Here is an 18,944-nt window from a genome sequence, read left to right on the forward strand (position 1 = left end):
CTAAGACTATATCACGCATCTAGTGCGTGGTACTGTGACTCTGTGAGTGGTGAAAATTGATCAGTCTCGGTTCGGATCGAACGACGGTTTTGGCAGTGAAATTGCTGTTGTCAGTGATTCACTGCGTGATCTGAGTTTACAATACATTTGCTACCAAACATCATCATATTGGATGAAATACGTATAATATAGTATTTTTTCCGATGATCTTACTCACTCGAGACTTGTGTATCTTCACAAGATAGCGACACACTCAATGCTACGAGTACCTGTACGACGTAGACCGTAGTATTTCGTGCTTGCTCATGCCGCGCTCCACTATCCATACCATATCTCATCGGGGCAAGAAAACGCCGCCGGCCCAGCCAAGCACCTGACGTGACCAACCAACATAGTGCCCAACCCCTCTTTTGTTTCGACGACAGTAGATCTACTAAAAACAGAACATTTTAGTAGAGCAGTAATACTTCACTTCGCTGAACTTGACTCGAGTTTAAAATTTAAAATTTAAATCAAGGAAGGATGCTAGCATCAAGAAGTGTAAGAAGGTAAAGTACCGGTATGCATGTTGTGATCATGTTTTGACAGTCTAGGCCTATTTTTTTAGATAAAAAAGTCAAAGTCAAACTAAAAAATCTGTGTTTTTTATATTTTTACATCGCTTTCCACTTTTTTTTTTTTGGGGGGGGGGGTGGCCGATGAGTTCAGGGTTCAATTCGCTGGATAATTTATGGAAATCATGTCTAGCCATATTAATAATTATAGAACATACATGATGGGGGAGTGGAAATAAATACCAAAATATGACTTTATTCTGTCAAATTTTGAGCAGGATCTATAGTGTGTGAAATTGTCCATAGACATCGGTTTATTTAGTCAGTAAAGGGTCTGTGAGTCTACTCTAGACCAGTCAAAACATCGGCTGATAATCGTTAAAATACTACTTCCGGTATCAGCGCTTCTTGCTAGCATAGCAGGAAGAGGTCTTCTGGTCTTTACTGCAGATAAAACGAGGTGAGTTCGAGTCGTAACTAAGGTAAGCAACAGTAAAAAAATAATAGAAAAATCTGAGGTGAACGTACCAGAAGTCTCAACAATCTTTTGTTATTTTTGGTGGGAGGTGCATATGGAACTCTTTCCGAAATTTTCTAAATACGGAATTCTCATTGATATCTACATTTATTATAATTTCCATTTGTAGTTGTAGAGTCTACAGTTGTTCTCCATAAATTACTCAGTTCAGGGTACAACAGAGCCAATATATTTATCAAAATATATAATACATATCCTTTACAAGTGTAGCATGATAGAGCTAGAGCATATCATACAAATTTCAATTCAACCTGAGAAATAAAAACTTGATTGAAAATATGACTTGAAAATAAGACAACAAAAACAAGGCTCTTTATCATATCACAAAAGGTTACCAATTTACGACCATAGAGAGTGTTTGTTGAATCTTTGTTTGAAAATTTGCAGCAATATTAATTTATTCAGAATTTTTCAAAACATGTTTTATTGTAATCCTTACATTTCAGATCAATTTTTTTTCATACAACACGATTGTGTTGCATAAAGTTTTCATTTTAAATCATGAATTTGTGATTGGTAGAAAAAACTTGATTGAGCTTTATTATAGACCAGTTCCACCCCATTATCAAGATGATTTGAGTAAATCTGAGTAGTAGACTAAGGAAAAGAATTATAGCATGTCAAGTTTTGCTTTGGAAAAAAAAAGGTGATGCAGGAAATTCCCTGGCATGTTCATGTTCACTGTAAAGTTTTGTAAAAAAAAAAAAACTGAGTGAAACTTATGCCGTGTTTATGCTTCCACTTTTCAGGCCAGAATCAGCGTTTCCAAACGTGATAAGTCCAAAACACGGTTGCGTCCATGCTTACCTTCATTTAAATGCAGTTTCAAAACGCTGATCGTAAACTCACAAATAGGTGCGTTTGTAAACGTCGTTTGACCAGAATCAAGCTTTCTGGGGAAGTATAAACAGAACCATGATCGTAAACGTGTTTGAATGACGTCATTTCATACATGCTTCCGGTGAGATGAAAATCCAAGGGCAAATACAGTCGCATTGCTCCATGTTATCTCTACGTAATAACAACACTCGGAAAAAATTTCGAAAAAAGGCGCGCCCAATTTGACCTCGCTTTCCTGCGAAGCCAGCTGGCGATCGTGATTTCGCCTCTGAAAAGTTAAGCATAAACAGCACTCCCAGAACCACGTTTACGATCGGGTGTTTTGAATCGACGTTTGAAAATGCTGATTCTGTCCTCACAAAGGAAGCATAAACACACCCTTAGTGAACTTAAAGATATCTTTATGGAATATTTTTAGTATTGCGTGATTTTGACTTTCTCCTATCCATTCCAAGAAATGCTTTCTTAGGGTGGTTTTGGCCTTTTAAAACAAAGCAATACTGGTCAAAGCAACAAGATTCATGCCTAAAATTACTTCCACTTTTTTACCTGTCAATGTAAAACATTTGTAATATGGTACGGTAGATTTTAAAACAAGAACATAACTAGTTGAAAGTGAATTTGAGCTTGAACTGCTACAGGTTGGTAATATACTGTGATTTCATTCAACTGACAAAAAGAGAATTCTGCTGGATCAGCACAATAAGATTGAATTGATTAATTTCAGTAGCTTTAAATTCTAATTGCTAATTTGTTATTGTAATAAGTTTTATGAAACAGCCACTTACCGGTATCTTACACTAACATCAGCTTAGACCATATGCACAGCATTTGTTTTGGTACCGGTAGTTATATAATTCCTGATAAAATCAATGAGCTAACCTTTGAGCTTACATAGGCTTGTTTTAGATCGTATATCAGACTGATAAAATAGATAATCACACTTATTCAAATAATGTATCAAAGTCTGAACTAAGAATTTATCAAAGTATAATTGGAATAATGGAATTAATTTAGAATAGTGCAGTATCTGCACAATTCTTTAGGTCATAAATTGTTTACTGTTAAGTGTGAATCATGAAGTATTAACCATATTGCTTGGTATTCTTGACATGCATCATTCCACTGATACTTGATCAGAAATTAAACATTTGCAAAATGGATCTTGACAAGAGGTGAGGATATTGATATTATTTCAAATTGATTTGAATTTAATAAAGTGATTGGTAGTAAGGTAAGTATGCAAATCCTATACATAGATCCATCATTTGGCAAAGTTCTGGATTCAGGACTTGTCATACCAAAATTAATATAACCTTTTAGTTAATAGGTCTGCTCAAAGTGTTATTAAAAGGCAATCCATTCAACTCTTAACTCAGTATTGTTATGATGTGTACTGTTAACTAGTGGTCCAATGCTTTATCCACTCCAATAGAGAGTGAGTGTGTGATAGGGGATAGCTTGTTATTCAAGGTTAAAAGGTCATAGTGGTTTATGTGTCATGATTTAACTCATTCAATCTGTCAACATCACTGGGTTCATGGAACTATTTCTGATGTAGCTGGCTAGCTGCAGTACAATCAATGGGCACATGTATTCAATGAGATACCATATGTGCCAATTATCTATCAAGGAATTGAAAAAACTAACAGATTTATTACAAAATGTATATATATATATATATATATATATATATGTATATATATATATATATATGTATATATATATATATATATATATATATATATATATATATATATATATATATATATGAAATAATTGCCTTTTTGTGTTTCAGTATTATATTAGTCAAATCTTGTCTATGAGTCAATGTTATGTGTTTTTGCCCTGTGGGTTGGAATTTCGCTTGCAGATCCATTTTCTTCTGTTATTAAGATATATCATAAAATACAATTTTTGTCAAAAATGTTATTCTTACTCTTTTTCCTGTACAGTTTATTTTTATTTCAGAAACCGTACTCGTGTAAATCAAGCCAAATCTCTGATACTGCTTACATGTATTTCCTTTTGTAGAGTTATTGTTATAGAAGAATAATGATAAAAATTGGTCAGTTATGTTTAAATTTAGAAGAAAATTAATGAATATTTCCATACTTTTATCATCCCTTTGTGTATGCAGTATATCCTTGCAGCGTGTTTCAGCCATCCTGAGGCAATTGAGGATGTCATCAACTGCAGCAGGTTCAGAAGATGATGCTCTCTTCGAAAAGATAAATTCAACTGGTATCATTACACTAAACAGACCAAAGGCCCTCAATGCCCTTGATTTGTCTATGGTCAAGAAAATTACACCAAAGCTAAAAGTAAGCATTGCCTTCACTTTGGAAGCATGCGGAAAGCATGTAGATGTCATGTGTTCCGAGATCCTTCCTTGTAAAATCACCAACAGTTTGTCATTAATAAAGAATATAAAAAAAGAATGGTAATCTTTAGGCCAATACATTGCTGCTTGAAGTGTTCTGGTCAACCCATTGATGTATTCAATTAACCCTTTTGGAATTTTCCTTCATGATTTTATTTTTTGTCATTATAAGGCTTGCATGATATTTGTGTTTGTAGACCTATATCAAACTGACATGTTCATTTAGAATACTCTGTAAACTTATGTTTGTGTTTGCGACGTAGATAGGTTCAGAACTGAAATAATTAGCATAATTGCAGATATATGTGAAATGAATAAGCCTTTTCATTCTTTGTTTTTATTTGGATTTGTTAATCTATTTGTTTAGGAATGGTGTGAAGATCCTTCTACATCAGTTGTTATCATAAAGGGTTCTGGGGACAAAGCTTTCTGTGCAGGAGGTGATATCAAAGGTAATATTGTAGTTTGATGTTGGATTCTGATGAAATAGGATATCATTATTGGTGGGAAATGTTTTCTTACATATTTCATTGTTTAAGAAATTTCTTCATTCTTAAGGGTTTTTTTCAGTTAAGATTGTCAGTGATACTTTTCTTTCCATCATAAACAATGTAAAGTTGATTTCTAATCAGTAATAACTAAAATAATGAAGTCATTTCAGGTCTGACATGCATTTACATTATGTTGCTTGATTGTGTAACTGCATACTTAGGCATCGGAAATCAAGTCAAACCTTTGAACACAAGATATTTATAAAAAAATAATGTTGAGGGCCGTAATGCCCCCCTCCTCTCAGATTGTGAGGGTGAAGCAGTAATGATGATTTTCCTTTTCCCCCTCAATTCCAGCTGTAACAGAAGCAGGCAAGTCAGGAGACCCTCAGGCAGGGGATTTCTTCAAGAATGAATATGTATTGAACTACACCATTGGAACCATGAAGAAACCATACATCGCATTTATCCATGGCATTACCATGGGAGGGGTACGTCACATTGATCTATTGTTTGGATTGAATTCAGTTACTCACAGAAAACTCATCACATTAGCCTTGCAATCGTCAAGATGAGAAAGATAACAAATATTGAAAGTAGAAAATAGAAAATCAAATAAAGTGATAACTTTGGTAAAGGGTATTGCTGTGGTCTTCGTAATTGTTTTGCTTCAAATAAATGTACTTTGCTTTAAGGAATTTGTGATATGTTCTCAATCAACATAATAAATTGATTATGGAGGCACTGTGGACAGGTGGTCTAAGGCTTCTGACTAGAAATATGGAAGACCAGGGTTCGACCCTCAACCAAGGTACTTCTGCCCATGAGCAAGGCATAAATAGTGCTCTTTATCCTGCAATCAAATCAATGGAAATGCTGTGTACATCCTTGGTAACTATATGTGGACCTTATTTAGAAAAAAATTATGAAAATTTGAATTCACTATCATTCCATATATAATTTTAACATCTCTTTGTTTTAAAGGGTGTAGGTCTGTCTGTCCATGGTAGGTACAGAGTAGCAACAGAGAAGACACTTTTTGCCATGCCAGAGACTGCTATAGGACTCTTCCCTGATGTAGGAGGTGGTTACTTCTTACCAAGGCTTGATGGGAAACTAGGTATCTACTTGGCTTTAACTGGCTACAGGTTGAAAGGTCGCGATGTCCTGCACGCTGGAGTAGCTACACACTTTGTAGAAGCTCAAAGAGTAAGAATTAGCAAGTGTTTGGGTAATTTTTGTCTGAAAGGACCTGATTATGCTTGAATATTGAAATGTAGTATTACATTACACATGAAAGGTAAATTTGAAAAGTCTAATAGTTGATGACATTTTTCCTTTGTCATTATAATCCACATATTCCATCTATTGATAGAAGTTTCTTGAAAAGTAGCATAACAACGGTCATTTCCATTGTCCATTCTAGTGACCTTGTTGCATGCAAAATTTTATTTGCCCGTTGCTGTAAAGGGAAGTGAAACCCTTTAAACCAGTTGATTTTTTATAAAAGGAAAAGGCAAATAAATAGGTGAATGGAAGTTACAGAAAAATTTAATGTATGCTGGGAAAGTTATTAGCATTTAAATGTTCAGATCACTATTAAATGCTATAAAAATCCTCCCATTGGCAATGAACCGAATATGTGTGATGTTACCCTTGTACAACTTTCCCATTAATACTTTGTACATGCTTCTTTTTCATCAAGTCTATTTGTATTTGTGTTTTTGTCATAAGAGGACATGTAGTACAGATTTCTCAAAATATATCATGGACAAATCACTTTTACTATCATTGGAATAAGCAAAAATAATTGTATTTTAGTATATTTTTTTTCAAAAAGAGGAAAGATGTTCTATTTTCAGAAGGTACATGTTGCTCTCCAATGGCAGCCTTGGCCTTGAATCAAAGTGTGTTTACACATCAGAATTATTTTATATTTTATCTTTGTTTCATGTAAGATGCTTTAAAAATGCACCCTGAAGCAAATTTTGTAATATCAAAACTGGAATCCTGAATCTGAATATAAACAAATTTTATTTTTCAAAATGCAAACAAATTTGAATCAAATAATATCAGAATTATGGTGATTTGTTGCGGTACTAATCATTATGTGTTTATCTTGTTTTAGTTACCAGAATTGGAGCAAGAACTGTGTAGTTTACAATCAGCTCAACATGCGCAGGTTCAAGAAGTTCTTAATAAATTCCATGAACAGGTGAGGTTTTAATTGTTTTGCATTCTTAATGATAAGAACATTGTTTTGATAAACAAAATGTTGATGTAAAAATTACAATACCACAGGTGAATACCATGCTATATTTGAATTTAAAAGTGTTTGAAAAATTCAAGATGAAACTTTTATTTTCAAATATCCCCATGACCATCTTAGGCCAAATAAGACATTTTATACATCTAATCTGACTTTGAATTAAACGATAACTGCATACCTGTGCAAATTGTCATTGAATTTATACCTGTATTAACTCTTCATGCGTTCACCTGTAAACCCCCTGTGTGTTGCATTATTTTAGCGTGATCCCCTCTACGCAGTATAATACACTCTGTTATTCAGAGTGCAGTAACTTTTTATCTGATCATTTTGAAAGAAAATGTTGTGTAGCAAACTTGTAGAGTGTTTCCTGGGCTTTCTTATCGTATATAAATTTATTGGATAAATTATGGAAAAATGTATAGTAATTTACATTTTCTAAATGCTTTCTCCTAATACTTCCAACAAAATTCGTGCCATGAGTCACAGACTCCTAACAATAAACCTGGCCATGGTATTGTTTGTGAGAAGGGTTTTTATTGATTTTCTCCCCTCCTTTTTCAATGAACTTCCTGGCTGTGATCAGGATGTATTGATTTTTTGGGAAAACTCAACGATTCTGTAATTTGTAAACTGCGATAATCCGTCGAACGCTAAACTAATGTCACACGCCATTGGTCGATCGCTACACATGTACAGTATACACAAACGCCAGGCTATACATTGTAGCTAGTCACGCTCCGGGGCATGCAATTGTTCCAAAAACAAAGGGACAGGGGACGTCTATGGGAAATGTGTGGTTGTGCAAAAATGCGAACGAAACACGCCTACGGATGTGCAATAATGCGAACGTAACGCATGAAGAGTTAAATGATTTACCGGTAGACTGTTATAGTGTTATGCCTTTAACATACTAAATAATATGCATTTGTATTAACCAATTTTCATTTGTCTGTCTCTGTTACACAATTTCAGTGTACGATAGATGTGGACAAACCATTCTCTTTGGCACCTCATAAATCAAGTATAGACAGGTTGTTTGATGCCGATACTGTAGAAGCTATACTCCAGAATCTTGAGCAAGATGGATCAGAATGGGCTATTAAACAACTTGAGGTATGTCTTAATAAATGAAATTATCTTCCAACAAAGTCTGGGTCTTTTAGGACCAAAACATATGCCCATGATAGATTAAATACTGTACCATTAAGCCTCCACATTGAAGAAAGCCTCATCTAAACAGGGAAGGGTGATAATATATAAATTAAAAAAATGTTTGATATCTTGTGATTTTCTATTTCCTGGACCCTCATTTTCTTAGTTGGATGTTGAGAAAATTGATTTTGCAATGTTTCACAAAGATTTCAGATGAGAGGCCGATTCAGATATTGAACAGTGCCAAGCTGTCTTGTTTGCCTTCACCAATTAATTATCCACAGTGGATTAGCAAATCAAAGTTGCAATACCCAAATTGTGAGGTTTATCAATGAACTATGGGAGAGGGAAACCCCCCAAAAAGTATAGATGTGTGACCATGTTTTGTTTACCCTTGGAAATATGATAGGCATGAATGGCATGCTTTATAGGTACTTGATATATCTGTCCAACTTTGACTGAGGAAACACCATCACTTTTCTCTAAATAAAATGTGATATCAAGCTTCTTTGCCCAATATACATTTTAGGAATTTAGCTATTGGAAGAGAAGAATAACACATGACTTCCTCCTGTTATGGCCTGTTGCTTTAATATCTCACCTGTAGAATAGTAGCTCTCTTTAATTAACAGTTAAGAAAATTTCCTTTGTTATTGTTGTTGTTGTCCAACTGAGTTGCCTGGGCAATCTTTATTAACTGTTCTCATCCCATATATTTATTTGAAAAATTGCTCTATCTCTTCTTTCTCATGCTTTATACATTTTTTTATATCCGGGATTAAGAAATATTTCTTAATCTCGTTGAATTAACTTCATCTTTTTCACAGACTCTCAAAAAGATGTCGCCTACCTCTATGAAAATCACCTTGCGTCAGTTATTAGAAGGCGGCAAACTGACATTGGGCAACTGCCTCTCAATGGAATATAGGATTGCAGAAGGATGCATCGTAAGTAATGATTAAGAATAATAATAATAGCTGTATTTATAAAGCGCCTTTTGCCTGAGGATACAAAGCACTGCTATTATTACCCCGGCTTTAGCTCGAGCACCATCACCGGCGCTCAGTGCATGCAAGGAATTAATCCTGCCGGGTACCCATTCACCTCACCTGGGTCGAGTGCAGCACAGTGCAGATAAATTTCTTGCTGAAAGAAAACACGCCATGGTTAGGATTCGAACCTATGACCTTCTGTTTGAAAGGCAAGAGTCAGAACCACTTGACCACGACACGCCCGCATGATTGAGAGTAGTATAAGAGTATCGCTCGTTATAACACATTCAATCAAATCTGTGTTACCTGCCACCTTCCTATAGCAGCCATCCGCCTATAGTGACCACTAATATTGATTCTATGGGGGCACAGTAGGTGGTAAGAGCAGTGGTCTCAATAATCCGGGGACCTTGGTTTGATATTAAGTAGGAGTGCCTGTGACATTTGGGGGGTGTTTCACAAAGATTTAAGTATGACTTAGAGTCGCACTTAAATGTCTTGTTGCGCGCAGTATAAGAGGCATGACAGCATTGGTCAGATCATGCCAAGAGGATGCACACTACTGCGTATTGATCTATAAGATTGCGCGTTGCATATCATGTACGCGTCGACATTTAAGTGCGACCTAAGTCATACTTAAATCTTTGTGAAACACCCCCCAGGTCTTATTCCTGTTTGGTCCAAAAATAAATCATTTTGCCCAGATGGTCTAATTTTGTAAATGAATTTGTGTTTCCTAAACAGTTGATTTAATCATAAAGACGAAGTGGTGTTTGATCAAGTAGATATAAGATTAAATAGGTATAGCATAGTATTAAAGCAGTATCTCATTGGCAATTGGGCCAAATGGCAAGTAGACAAACTGGTTGTAAATGAACTATAATTGAACCATGTCTGATGAGAGTAGACAAAGTGGGTGTAGACCAAGTGACAATTTGATGTAGAAACTTGATCTGAAAAAGCACAGTTGAAAAAGTGTTAAACCAAGATGAGATAAAATGTAAAAAAAAAGGCTTTGACTTGCTGTAATTTAATCAGAAACCATTCCATGATTATGTCGCAAGGTTTGAATATTGAGGAAATGGAAATGAAGAATAACATAAAATCATAATCATGCCATTAGAAATACAGATTGTGAATAAGAATTTATACTTAACTCTTGAAAAATATCTACCTGACATATGTTTTGTGGTTTTCTCCTATTATTTGACAAGTATGTATGATAAATTGAATATACACAGATGCTGGTTGTGTTAAATAATTGGAATTTTTATTTTTTTCCATCTCCAGAGAGGGCATGATTTCTACGAGGGAGTGCGAGCTGTACTCATCGATAAGGACCACACCCCCAAATGGTCACCAGCAACGCTAGAAGGAGTCGGTGAAAATATTGTCACAAGTCATTTTAGTCCGCTTGGCAAACAAGAACTTATACTCTGATCTGATCCCCTTGACATTCATGCCTACAATGCTGCCCTCATATAACATGAGCCTAAGGGAGTAATTCTGTATTTCTTGTAAAGCAGTTTTATTTGGGAGAAACTTTCCAGAGATCGTTCTGGATGGGTAAATGGTGCCCATAAACAATGAAGGATAATAAATTAATACGGGTAATTGCATGATACAGATTTTATTTTCACCCTCTTGCATAGTAGAAAGAGTTGAAGTCTAGTCAAACTGCTTCTTTGTTTTAGTTTAGAGCGAACTCTCACCTTTTGTAGCAAAAATGAATGATAAGTCATCCAAGAATCAAGTTACTCAATCAGAAACATTCCTTAAACAATTTTAGAAATGACAAAATAAAATGTTAAATTATGAGTTTAACATTGTTTGACAATGGTCTTGCTCAACATTTTAGTAAAAAAGATTATATATGATTCAAATTATGGCTATTAAACTATGTTTTAAGACAAAGCCAAGAAATTTGTGATTACAAATAGGTTTTAGATATGGTGTTAGCGGTCTCTTTTATCATGAAATGATAAGAAATAAATTTATTTCAAATCTTGATTCTGAAATAGAAGAATATTATGTGAAAGAAACAATGCAATAAACTGTAATTAGTTAGCTAATTTGTGTGGTTTAGATGAATTTTCAAGATGTACCATTTTGAATTGCTTGTACTTTCATTCATGTACATGATTAGTATTGATTTGTGTGAATAATATAGTGTACAGAGATAAAGTACTGAAGTTTGTAGCAAAAACAAGAAATGGGTCATTTTCCCCTTTTTTCACAAACTCTAGTGACTAGTCTTCTTTCATCTTTAGGAAACCTTGTTTCTAAAATGTGTTCAGGTCTGGGGCTTTCCATGAAATAACTTGACACATATTTAATTACAATTGTTAGCAGCTACTGAAATCCTGGGAAGCTGATTGGCTGAGTGCAGATTTGTCAGGAGAATTCACTTAACGAGAATCTTCGTAAAATGTTCCCCTGATTGGGAGATAGAAAGTGGGGATAGAAAACAGGTAAGTTACTTAAGAGATGTAGCATAGAGGTGTCATCTTCAGACACCATTAAAGGCCCATTCTCTAATCTAAAGTTGTAATTAAGCTTTGGATAGCCAAATATAACCCAGTTCTCTAAGAATATAAGTTGAATAAAGAAGGATGCATTGATCTACAAGGTCTAATCACCCCCACGACGTCAACATTCATGAGGTAATTTACTATTGGGTAATGAACAGCTTTATAATTAAAAAAATGCTGCAAAATACTGAAAAATTATGTGTGACGTTTCCACCTGAGAGAAATTGTTCATATTTTGGTGGTTGATATTTTTATGTATAAAGAATGAGATTTGTATTTAATCACGTGATGGTGATGAATGTAGTTATTCAAGAATCATTGTGCAAAATTGATTTGCATTGCATTATGTTTAGAAGAGTTCGCATGATTTATCTGAAAAGTGAAGTTAGCGAGTAAATAATTTTTGTTGTGCTATGTGGTATTAATTCCCAGTGGAGTACTTCGTGAGAGGACTTGTCAGATGTGTTATCCCACAAAGTATACTTTATTAGCAAGCTCCCATATGAAGTATGCTTTTTAGCCAATCAAAATGAAGGAAATTGGTCAGATCTAACAACTTGCCAGATGACAAATGTTGATGAAACTCTTGTGGAGATTTATATTTTGAGTCATTAACTGTACAAGGGGTTTTGGCTGCAAATTCAAAAGTGTATTTAGCACACCACTATGAACTCAAATTTGGAATGGGCAAGATTCTGCCATGCTCTACTCTAAAGATTTTTAAAAGGGCAGATGTGCTGTATTGTGCACACAAGATATGCTTGTTAGCAAGAATTTCCTACCTGGTTCAATAAATTCAAAGGAACTGATAGGCTTACTGCCAAATGCTACTAATAACAGCCTTCATTTTAACATTTTCTGTTTCTGTTCATGGTAACTCCCGTGGGAACTTGGCATGACAGCTTTTTGCTGGTAAACGCCAAGCTGGTATATAACCATTTACCTAGCTAGGAAACATTTTACGTCTAGGTTAATCGGTCATAGTGGCTGATGGTATAGGCGACAGATATTACTCTTGGGTCTTTTTATCAAAGTGGAGACAATGGCAGAGTGGGGATTCGAACTCACAATCTTACGATTATGAGTCCAATGCTACAACCACTGGACCTCACGACATGTGTGGTCTAGTTTTATGCAGCTCTCATATAATGAAGATATTATCTGGCACTTTTACAAAATAGCAAAAATGTTCCCTATAACAGAAAGAACTATATTGCTCTTGTCTTAAAAACTTGGCAATGTGATTGTATTCCCTTTGAGGCTAGTCATGTAAGTATAATATTAAAAAGGTATTACTTTGGTACAATTGATATTTATGTTAGCACAGGGTAAGAGATAGATATATATTTTATACAGAGCAGTGTTATCAATCATCAATATGTTGAACACACCCCTCGATGTGAATGTTCATCGTAATATTCATGGTATTGGTTTGTACCTAGATCTTCAACCATCTGCATAATGAATTTGCTCATTGCTGTAACAAATTGTTTGGTAGTTTGCTTATGCTCTGATCCATATGGTAACCCACGTTATGAAAATAATTGATGAATTACAGTGGTTTCTTCAGGAAGCATAGTGACAAATTTGAGTGATGTGATATTCATTTTTTTTTAAGTTAATCTTCATGTTGGTCTTCCAAAGAGTTTGGAATACCAGTAGGTGGTTATTATGCCAGTAAATGATGTTCAGATATTCATAGGCACAATACAAAGTGATTAAATACAATAAAAAAATAAAATACCAAACTTGACTTTGTTTGTATTAAATATTTGATGAAATATATTATCACCTGTAATACCAGTGTTTTCCTTCTCAAGTAATGAAATTTACTCCAAAATATTTATATCATATTTGATGGTTCTGAATGAGTTACCAGAAATATATGAGTTAGATCCAATAATGTAATATTGGCTTGCCTAACTAGAATATTACTGGTATCCCATGAAGAAAGCCTTCCAATATATTATCTTTATGATTATTATTCATTAGATCATGGAATATGGCACATTATAAATGGGTGCAAGGATGTAGCCAGTGGTGAGTGCGTATCCTAGTCACATGTTTGGTGCTTTAATTCTAGACAAGCTCCAAGCCGTGCATTTTTTGTGTTGCTTTGTGCATTTATTATGCAGCACTGTGCATTTTGGGTGTGTCATTTTTCGAATAGTGTGTAAAAATTGACACCATCTGAAATATGTGTTCTTTCAAAGGAAAGACATGCTGTTTACTTAGGCACGTATACCTAGATACACTTGTGATTTCATAATAGAAAGCAGTTTTGACCTCTATCTCTGCGATCCTTGAAAATTTAAAGGGATTTGAACAAACAGAACAACCTTTCCACTACAAATTCATACTGCTGACCCATTTTATAAAACAAATAATGCACATTTTCTATATTATGTTAGTGGCAATGCAAGCATCCCAAGTATTTGCAATAATATGCAAAAGCACTCTATTCAAGCACCTTGTGCTTTCACATATTGCAAATGCCCTCGAGTGTGCTGCATCACCATAACACACTCATAAATGTACGTATTTGTATAATATTGCACAAAAAGTTTTTAGCTATGAAAGCCAATGGGAAATCTTCATACAGACCAAAATATGCTTTTATTGCACCACTAAAATGCCCTTAATAATGACAAATACCCCTTTCATGTCAGTCACTCATCTCGTACAAATGTACGCATTATTTTCCAATGTTTCTTCTGCAAAAAAGAAGCCAGGCCAGCTGTTACTAACCGTACTTCATGTGCATTAAGGCCACCGCACACCTTACAACCCGACTGGTCGGCGACTGGCTCGCGACTGAGTGAGGGGAGATAAATCGCAAGGTAGTCATAAGCCTCGACACCGCACACCTTGCGATCCGACGTCACATCTCCCCTCGCCCAGTCGCCGACCAGTCGGGTCGTAAGGTGTGCGGTGGCCTTTAAAGGTCAATTAAAATCATCATACCCGTCCTGAACTTACTTGCATGTTTGATAGATGCCTTAAGTTGCAAAAGCAAATATTCAACATACTAATGGTCACTACTGGCTACTGATATTGCTGTGAATAATACAGTCTTTACTTTTTGAAATATAAAATTCATATTTATCCTACTGAAGGAAAAGTAACCTTGCTGATTTTGATTAAAAAGTAAAATGGTTTTGTTCTCACAGTTTCATTGGTGATTATTAGTCTGAAAGGAGTGTAACATTTATAAGGAGCTTACTAAGGGTGTTTCTAAATGCACTGTGTTCTGTTTATAGTTTATATTTGGGAGGAAAAAAACACGACTAATAGAAAAGAAATTTTATTTTATTTTTTATTTATTCATTTTCCAACACATGGGCTGGATAGCCATCTTCAGCCTAACGGCTGTTCATCTGAGGGGTCCAGAAGAAACGACATACGTTGTTGAAATCAGCTGTATCATGCTATCAAATCCAACTGTCCATATCAATAATGTTAATTTTATGGGACACCTATCAATCATATTTTGAATTTCACCATACTGGAATGAAGGGAAACCACACTTAAGAGGATATCTGCCAATCAAAGTACATTGCAGTTATAATTCATATTTTTTTTGTATTACTGTTTTATCTATTAGCATGTACTTGTACATTTGAATAAAGATAATTGCCTGTTATATCATACAGTTCATGGAAAGATGGTGAAATGCTTTGCTTGAACAAAACTGGTTTTGGTATTTTTGAAGGTCTGACTTTAAGAATGTTGTTTCTACTACAAGTGAGTATTAAAAACTAAGTTATTAAATAGTGCTAAGGAAATAACCTCGCAATATTCAATGCTTGTTTCTGTAAACAAGGTTATCAAAAACAATAGATTGAAATAATTATAAGGAGTGGGAAAGGACAATCACATTGATGTATAATAAGTTTGTTTTAGTACAAGGTTAAAAAATCAATGATATATAGCTCTATTATGAAGTAAGGACAATTTTAATTGACCACATTGGTCACACCTTGAAAAAAACCCAACATACTAAACAACATCTTGGGGTAGTCAAATGAGCCTAATGACAGCCGTGCAAGAAAACAGTTATAAAGTTAGCTTAACTTTACGACACTGCCATGTGTAAAGGCGACCGCACACTTTACGATTGGTCTGCGACCCGATTTCAGAATAAAATGTAGTAGAATTTGATGATAATATAGAGACTTGGAATATCTTACTGTGTTATGTACTAAATCATTGTACGAATACCTGTGTTCAAATATGTGACTATGCTCTCATCCTTCTTAGAATAAAAGCGTATCTAATATCTAGTCTTAATGACGTCATAGCAGTCGTATGAATGGCTACAATTTGAAACTAATTTGGCCTTTACTCCAAAATAAAGGCAAGCAATCTTTCAAAATGGGTACATTAGTATTCTTTCAATTAATCTTAACCTCAAACAAGTGGAATGCCTCTGGCAGTCTCACCTGCATCACGCGATTCAATATAGCAGCAGTGCTGACTTTGAAAACTACTATAACTCGCACAAGATGTTCAGTGATACTTGGTTACTCTATTTCCACATTTTATGAACCAGACCAATACACGTACAGAGATATGAACGTGGCCAAAGTTCATTGACCTCACATGACCTTTGACCTTGATCATGTGACTTGAAACTCGCATAGGATGTTCAGTGATACTTGATTACTATTATGTCCAAGTTTCATGAATCAGATCCATAAACTTTCAAAGTTATGATGGTAATTCAACAATTACCCCTAATTCGGCCAAATGAACTAGGTCCATAAACTTTCTAAGTTATGCTGTCATTTCAAACACTTAACCTTCGGTTAAGATTTGGTGTTGACGCTGCCGTTGGAAAAGCGCCAATAGTCTCACTCTGCTATGCAGGTGAGACAATAAAATAATATGTTCCATTCACATTTTCAGAAAATGAGCAAAATGCCATTTGTTCCAAAATCGGATCGTGAACAGTCGCAAGGTGTGTGGTGGTCTTAAGAGAAGTAGACTGTCAAAGTTATATTACAAAAAAATATAAGACATAAGACAAAATTTGTTTATGGGAAGTCATAAACATTCTCTGCTAACACCTTTTTCTCTCATGGTCATATATATATGGTAAGAAATGAAAATTGACATGAATGAAACCCTGACAATAATGAGCACACAACAAAATACATTAGTAGGTTTAGCATTAATTAGCATATTCATTTTTTATTTTGATGTTCTTTTAATAAAGTTTTTACAATTTGACTTTACAAATACATAACATCACCAGCCTACGACAGCAGAGCTAAAAAAATAATATCCCATAGACCGATATCATTAATAATTTCATTTCTCTCTCTTCAGAGATAAAAAGTAGAAAATAAAGAACGACAAATGTATGTTTTAGACTTGTATCATCCCTTGCCATGCAAATGATCAATAGTTCTATACTACAAAACTTTTTTTTCTAATATTGTTTTTTTTTCTTTTATACATATATTTCAATCCTCTTCATCATGACAATCTCTGCATGCATCTGTACATAGAGTTCATTCTCCCATCAGAGTCTACTGCACTTTTTTATCATTTTGAGTGCCAAATCAACCTACAAATGAAAAATTCATGTAGATCATGAATTTTTAAAATCTTTTCCGAGTGTCTCTTATCCAATTTCTCTTCTCCATTTATACAGAAGCTGTGTGCATTACATGTAGTTACCTAGTGTTTAAAAAGTGTTCTCAAATCAAAAAGTATTTAGAGATCTATATCTTTTGCGAGAAACTTACAAATCTTGATTCGTCTCTAGGAAAGTGAAAATTTGTATAAATAGTGAATGTATCATAAGAATATACCTACTTTAAATTCTATAAGATCAGATGGTGATTCTCAAAAATAAATCATTTAATCTACTTCTACTGTACATGTCATTGAAAAGGTCAAATTAAAGCAATCAAAATGGATTTAATCTTGTTCACTACAATATTTTATTATTCATCCCAGACACAAAAGAGAAGTGAAAATCTGGAATACTCAAAATGAAAGCCAAACAATGCTGAAAGATAAATCCAGAGCACAAATGAAACATAAATCATGACCTTAAAAATTGATTTTCGCCCAACACAATTGTGTTACCTTTTATCACATGTAATTGGTTTTCTTTTACAACTCTCTTGTAAAAAAAAAATCTGCTCAATTAGCGCAAGTATGCAGATGAATAATTGTCTTCTAAAACCATAGTATAGCTATCTTTAAAAACACAGCATTACACATACACTTGCTAGGTTTATCTTGCTAGAATGATGCATGTACATATTGAAGAATAGCACTGTATACATGCCCCCCCCCCCCCAAAAAAAAAAATGACAAGATCATACCACAAGACAGTAGCAAAAAACATTAAAATTGATTCACAGACTACTCTTAGAAATCATTGACTACCAACATTTATGTAAACGTTGATTTACATATGGTAAGGCTGTGCCCTTCAATGATCATGTTGGGGCCACAAACTGATTACAAATATCTTTACACAGCCATATGGAATGACAAAGCCAAGTGCATTAAAAAGGTCATGTGTCTATAAACAAAAATAAAAAAAATTGGAAGGTACAATAATGCTAATGTTTCACTTGGACCATCTGTTTGAAACCAGATGGAGCATTCCAAATCATCAATTTTTTGTGTTCACACCCAAGATCAAGAGATATGTTCACACAACTATTGTCAAATTGGTCAATATCATTGATTTAAAAATAAGCAATATTGATTAAAGAGTTGGAAACTAAACATATTTTCTTGCATGTCTAAATACATCTCCATTTATGTGCATGGAATAAAGTATTTTTTCCTCATGTCTTTGTTGTAATTTCAAATTAATATTCAAATACTAATATATGACTTCAATTCATACTGAATAATTATGTGATGTAACTGTTATAATTTTGTGAAAACAGGGAGGCGTTTCATGAAAGGACTTGTCGGACATTTAATTGACAAGTACCAGTTTATCCGAGAGTTACCATAGGAACAGTGTCTCTCAGCCAATCAGAATCAAGGAAAGATGTCAGATCTGACAACTTGTCGGATGAAAATATTGATGAAACGCTCCCCAGGTCTTATAATAAACTCCTCAAAACATTAAAAAGAAATGAAATCCTAAAGGAATTTTTAAGTGACTTTAATTATGGTGTAAAAGTAAACCACATTTCATTTGGTCCTCATGGG

The 18,944-nt window shown here is 34.4% G+C and overlaps 2 protein-coding genes across 4 annotated transcripts in view; one reads left to right on the top strand and one right to left on the bottom strand.

Moving 5' to 3' along the window:
- The window catches only part of LOC121411295 (phosphopantothenate--cysteine ligase-like), a 33,609-nt gene extending 30,862 nt beyond the window's left edge, over positions 1–2,747 (bottom strand). Inside the window, exon 1 of one of the 2 annotated variants that reach the window (XM_041603944.1) lies at positions 2,721–2,747. The gene's annotated coding sequence lies outside the window, so the exon portion shown is untranslated. Of the gene's footprint in view, positions 1–217; positions 306–2,720 lie in introns of those variants that run through there. The other variant, XM_041603943.1, reaches the window with a different exon arrangement.
- Positions 44–13,538, top strand: LOC121411294 (3-hydroxyisobutyryl-CoA hydrolase, mitochondrial-like). 2 transcript variants are annotated; one of them, XM_041603940.1, is made up of 9 exons: positions 44–548; positions 4,073–4,256; positions 4,683–4,767; positions 5,164–5,297; positions 5,791–6,015; positions 6,935–7,021; positions 8,051–8,191; positions 9,058–9,177; positions 10,513–13,538. In XM_041603940.1, the coding sequence occupies exons 1-9, from the start codon at positions 523–525 to the stop codon at positions 10,660–10,662; spliced, it is 1,152 nt and encodes a 383-aa protein (XP_041459874.1). In that variant the 5' UTR covers positions 44–522; the 3' UTR covers positions 10,663–13,538. The 2 variants fall into 2 exon arrangements, with proteins under 2 accessions (XP_041459874.1, XP_041459875.1); XM_041603941.1 differs by lacking the exon at positions 44–548 and adding an exon at positions 3,013–3,107.
- The last annotated feature ends 5,406 nt before the right edge of the window (positions 13,539–18,944 follow it).

The sequence above is a fragment of the Lytechinus variegatus genome, chromosome 3 (assembly GCF_018143015.1).
Source record: "Lytechinus variegatus isolate NC3 chromosome 3, Lvar_3.0, whole genome shotgun sequence".
Lineage (NCBI taxonomy): Eukaryota > Metazoa > Echinodermata > Echinoidea > Temnopleuroida > Toxopneustidae > Lytechinus > Lytechinus variegatus.

Excerpts from the sequence above, each read along its gene's own strand:
- LOC121411294 (XM_041603940.1), top strand. The coding sequence starts at position 523 with ATGCTAGCATCAAGAAGTGTAAGAAG. Across the intron at positions 5,298-5,790 it reads ATGGCATTACCATGGGAGGG|GGTGTAGGTCTGTCTGTCCA; the intron begins GTACGTCACATT and ends TTTGTTTTAAAG. Across the intron at positions 9,178-10,512 it reads GGATTGCAGAAGGATGCATC|AGAGGGCATGATTTCTACGA; the intron begins GTAAGTAATGAT and ends TTCCATCTCCAG.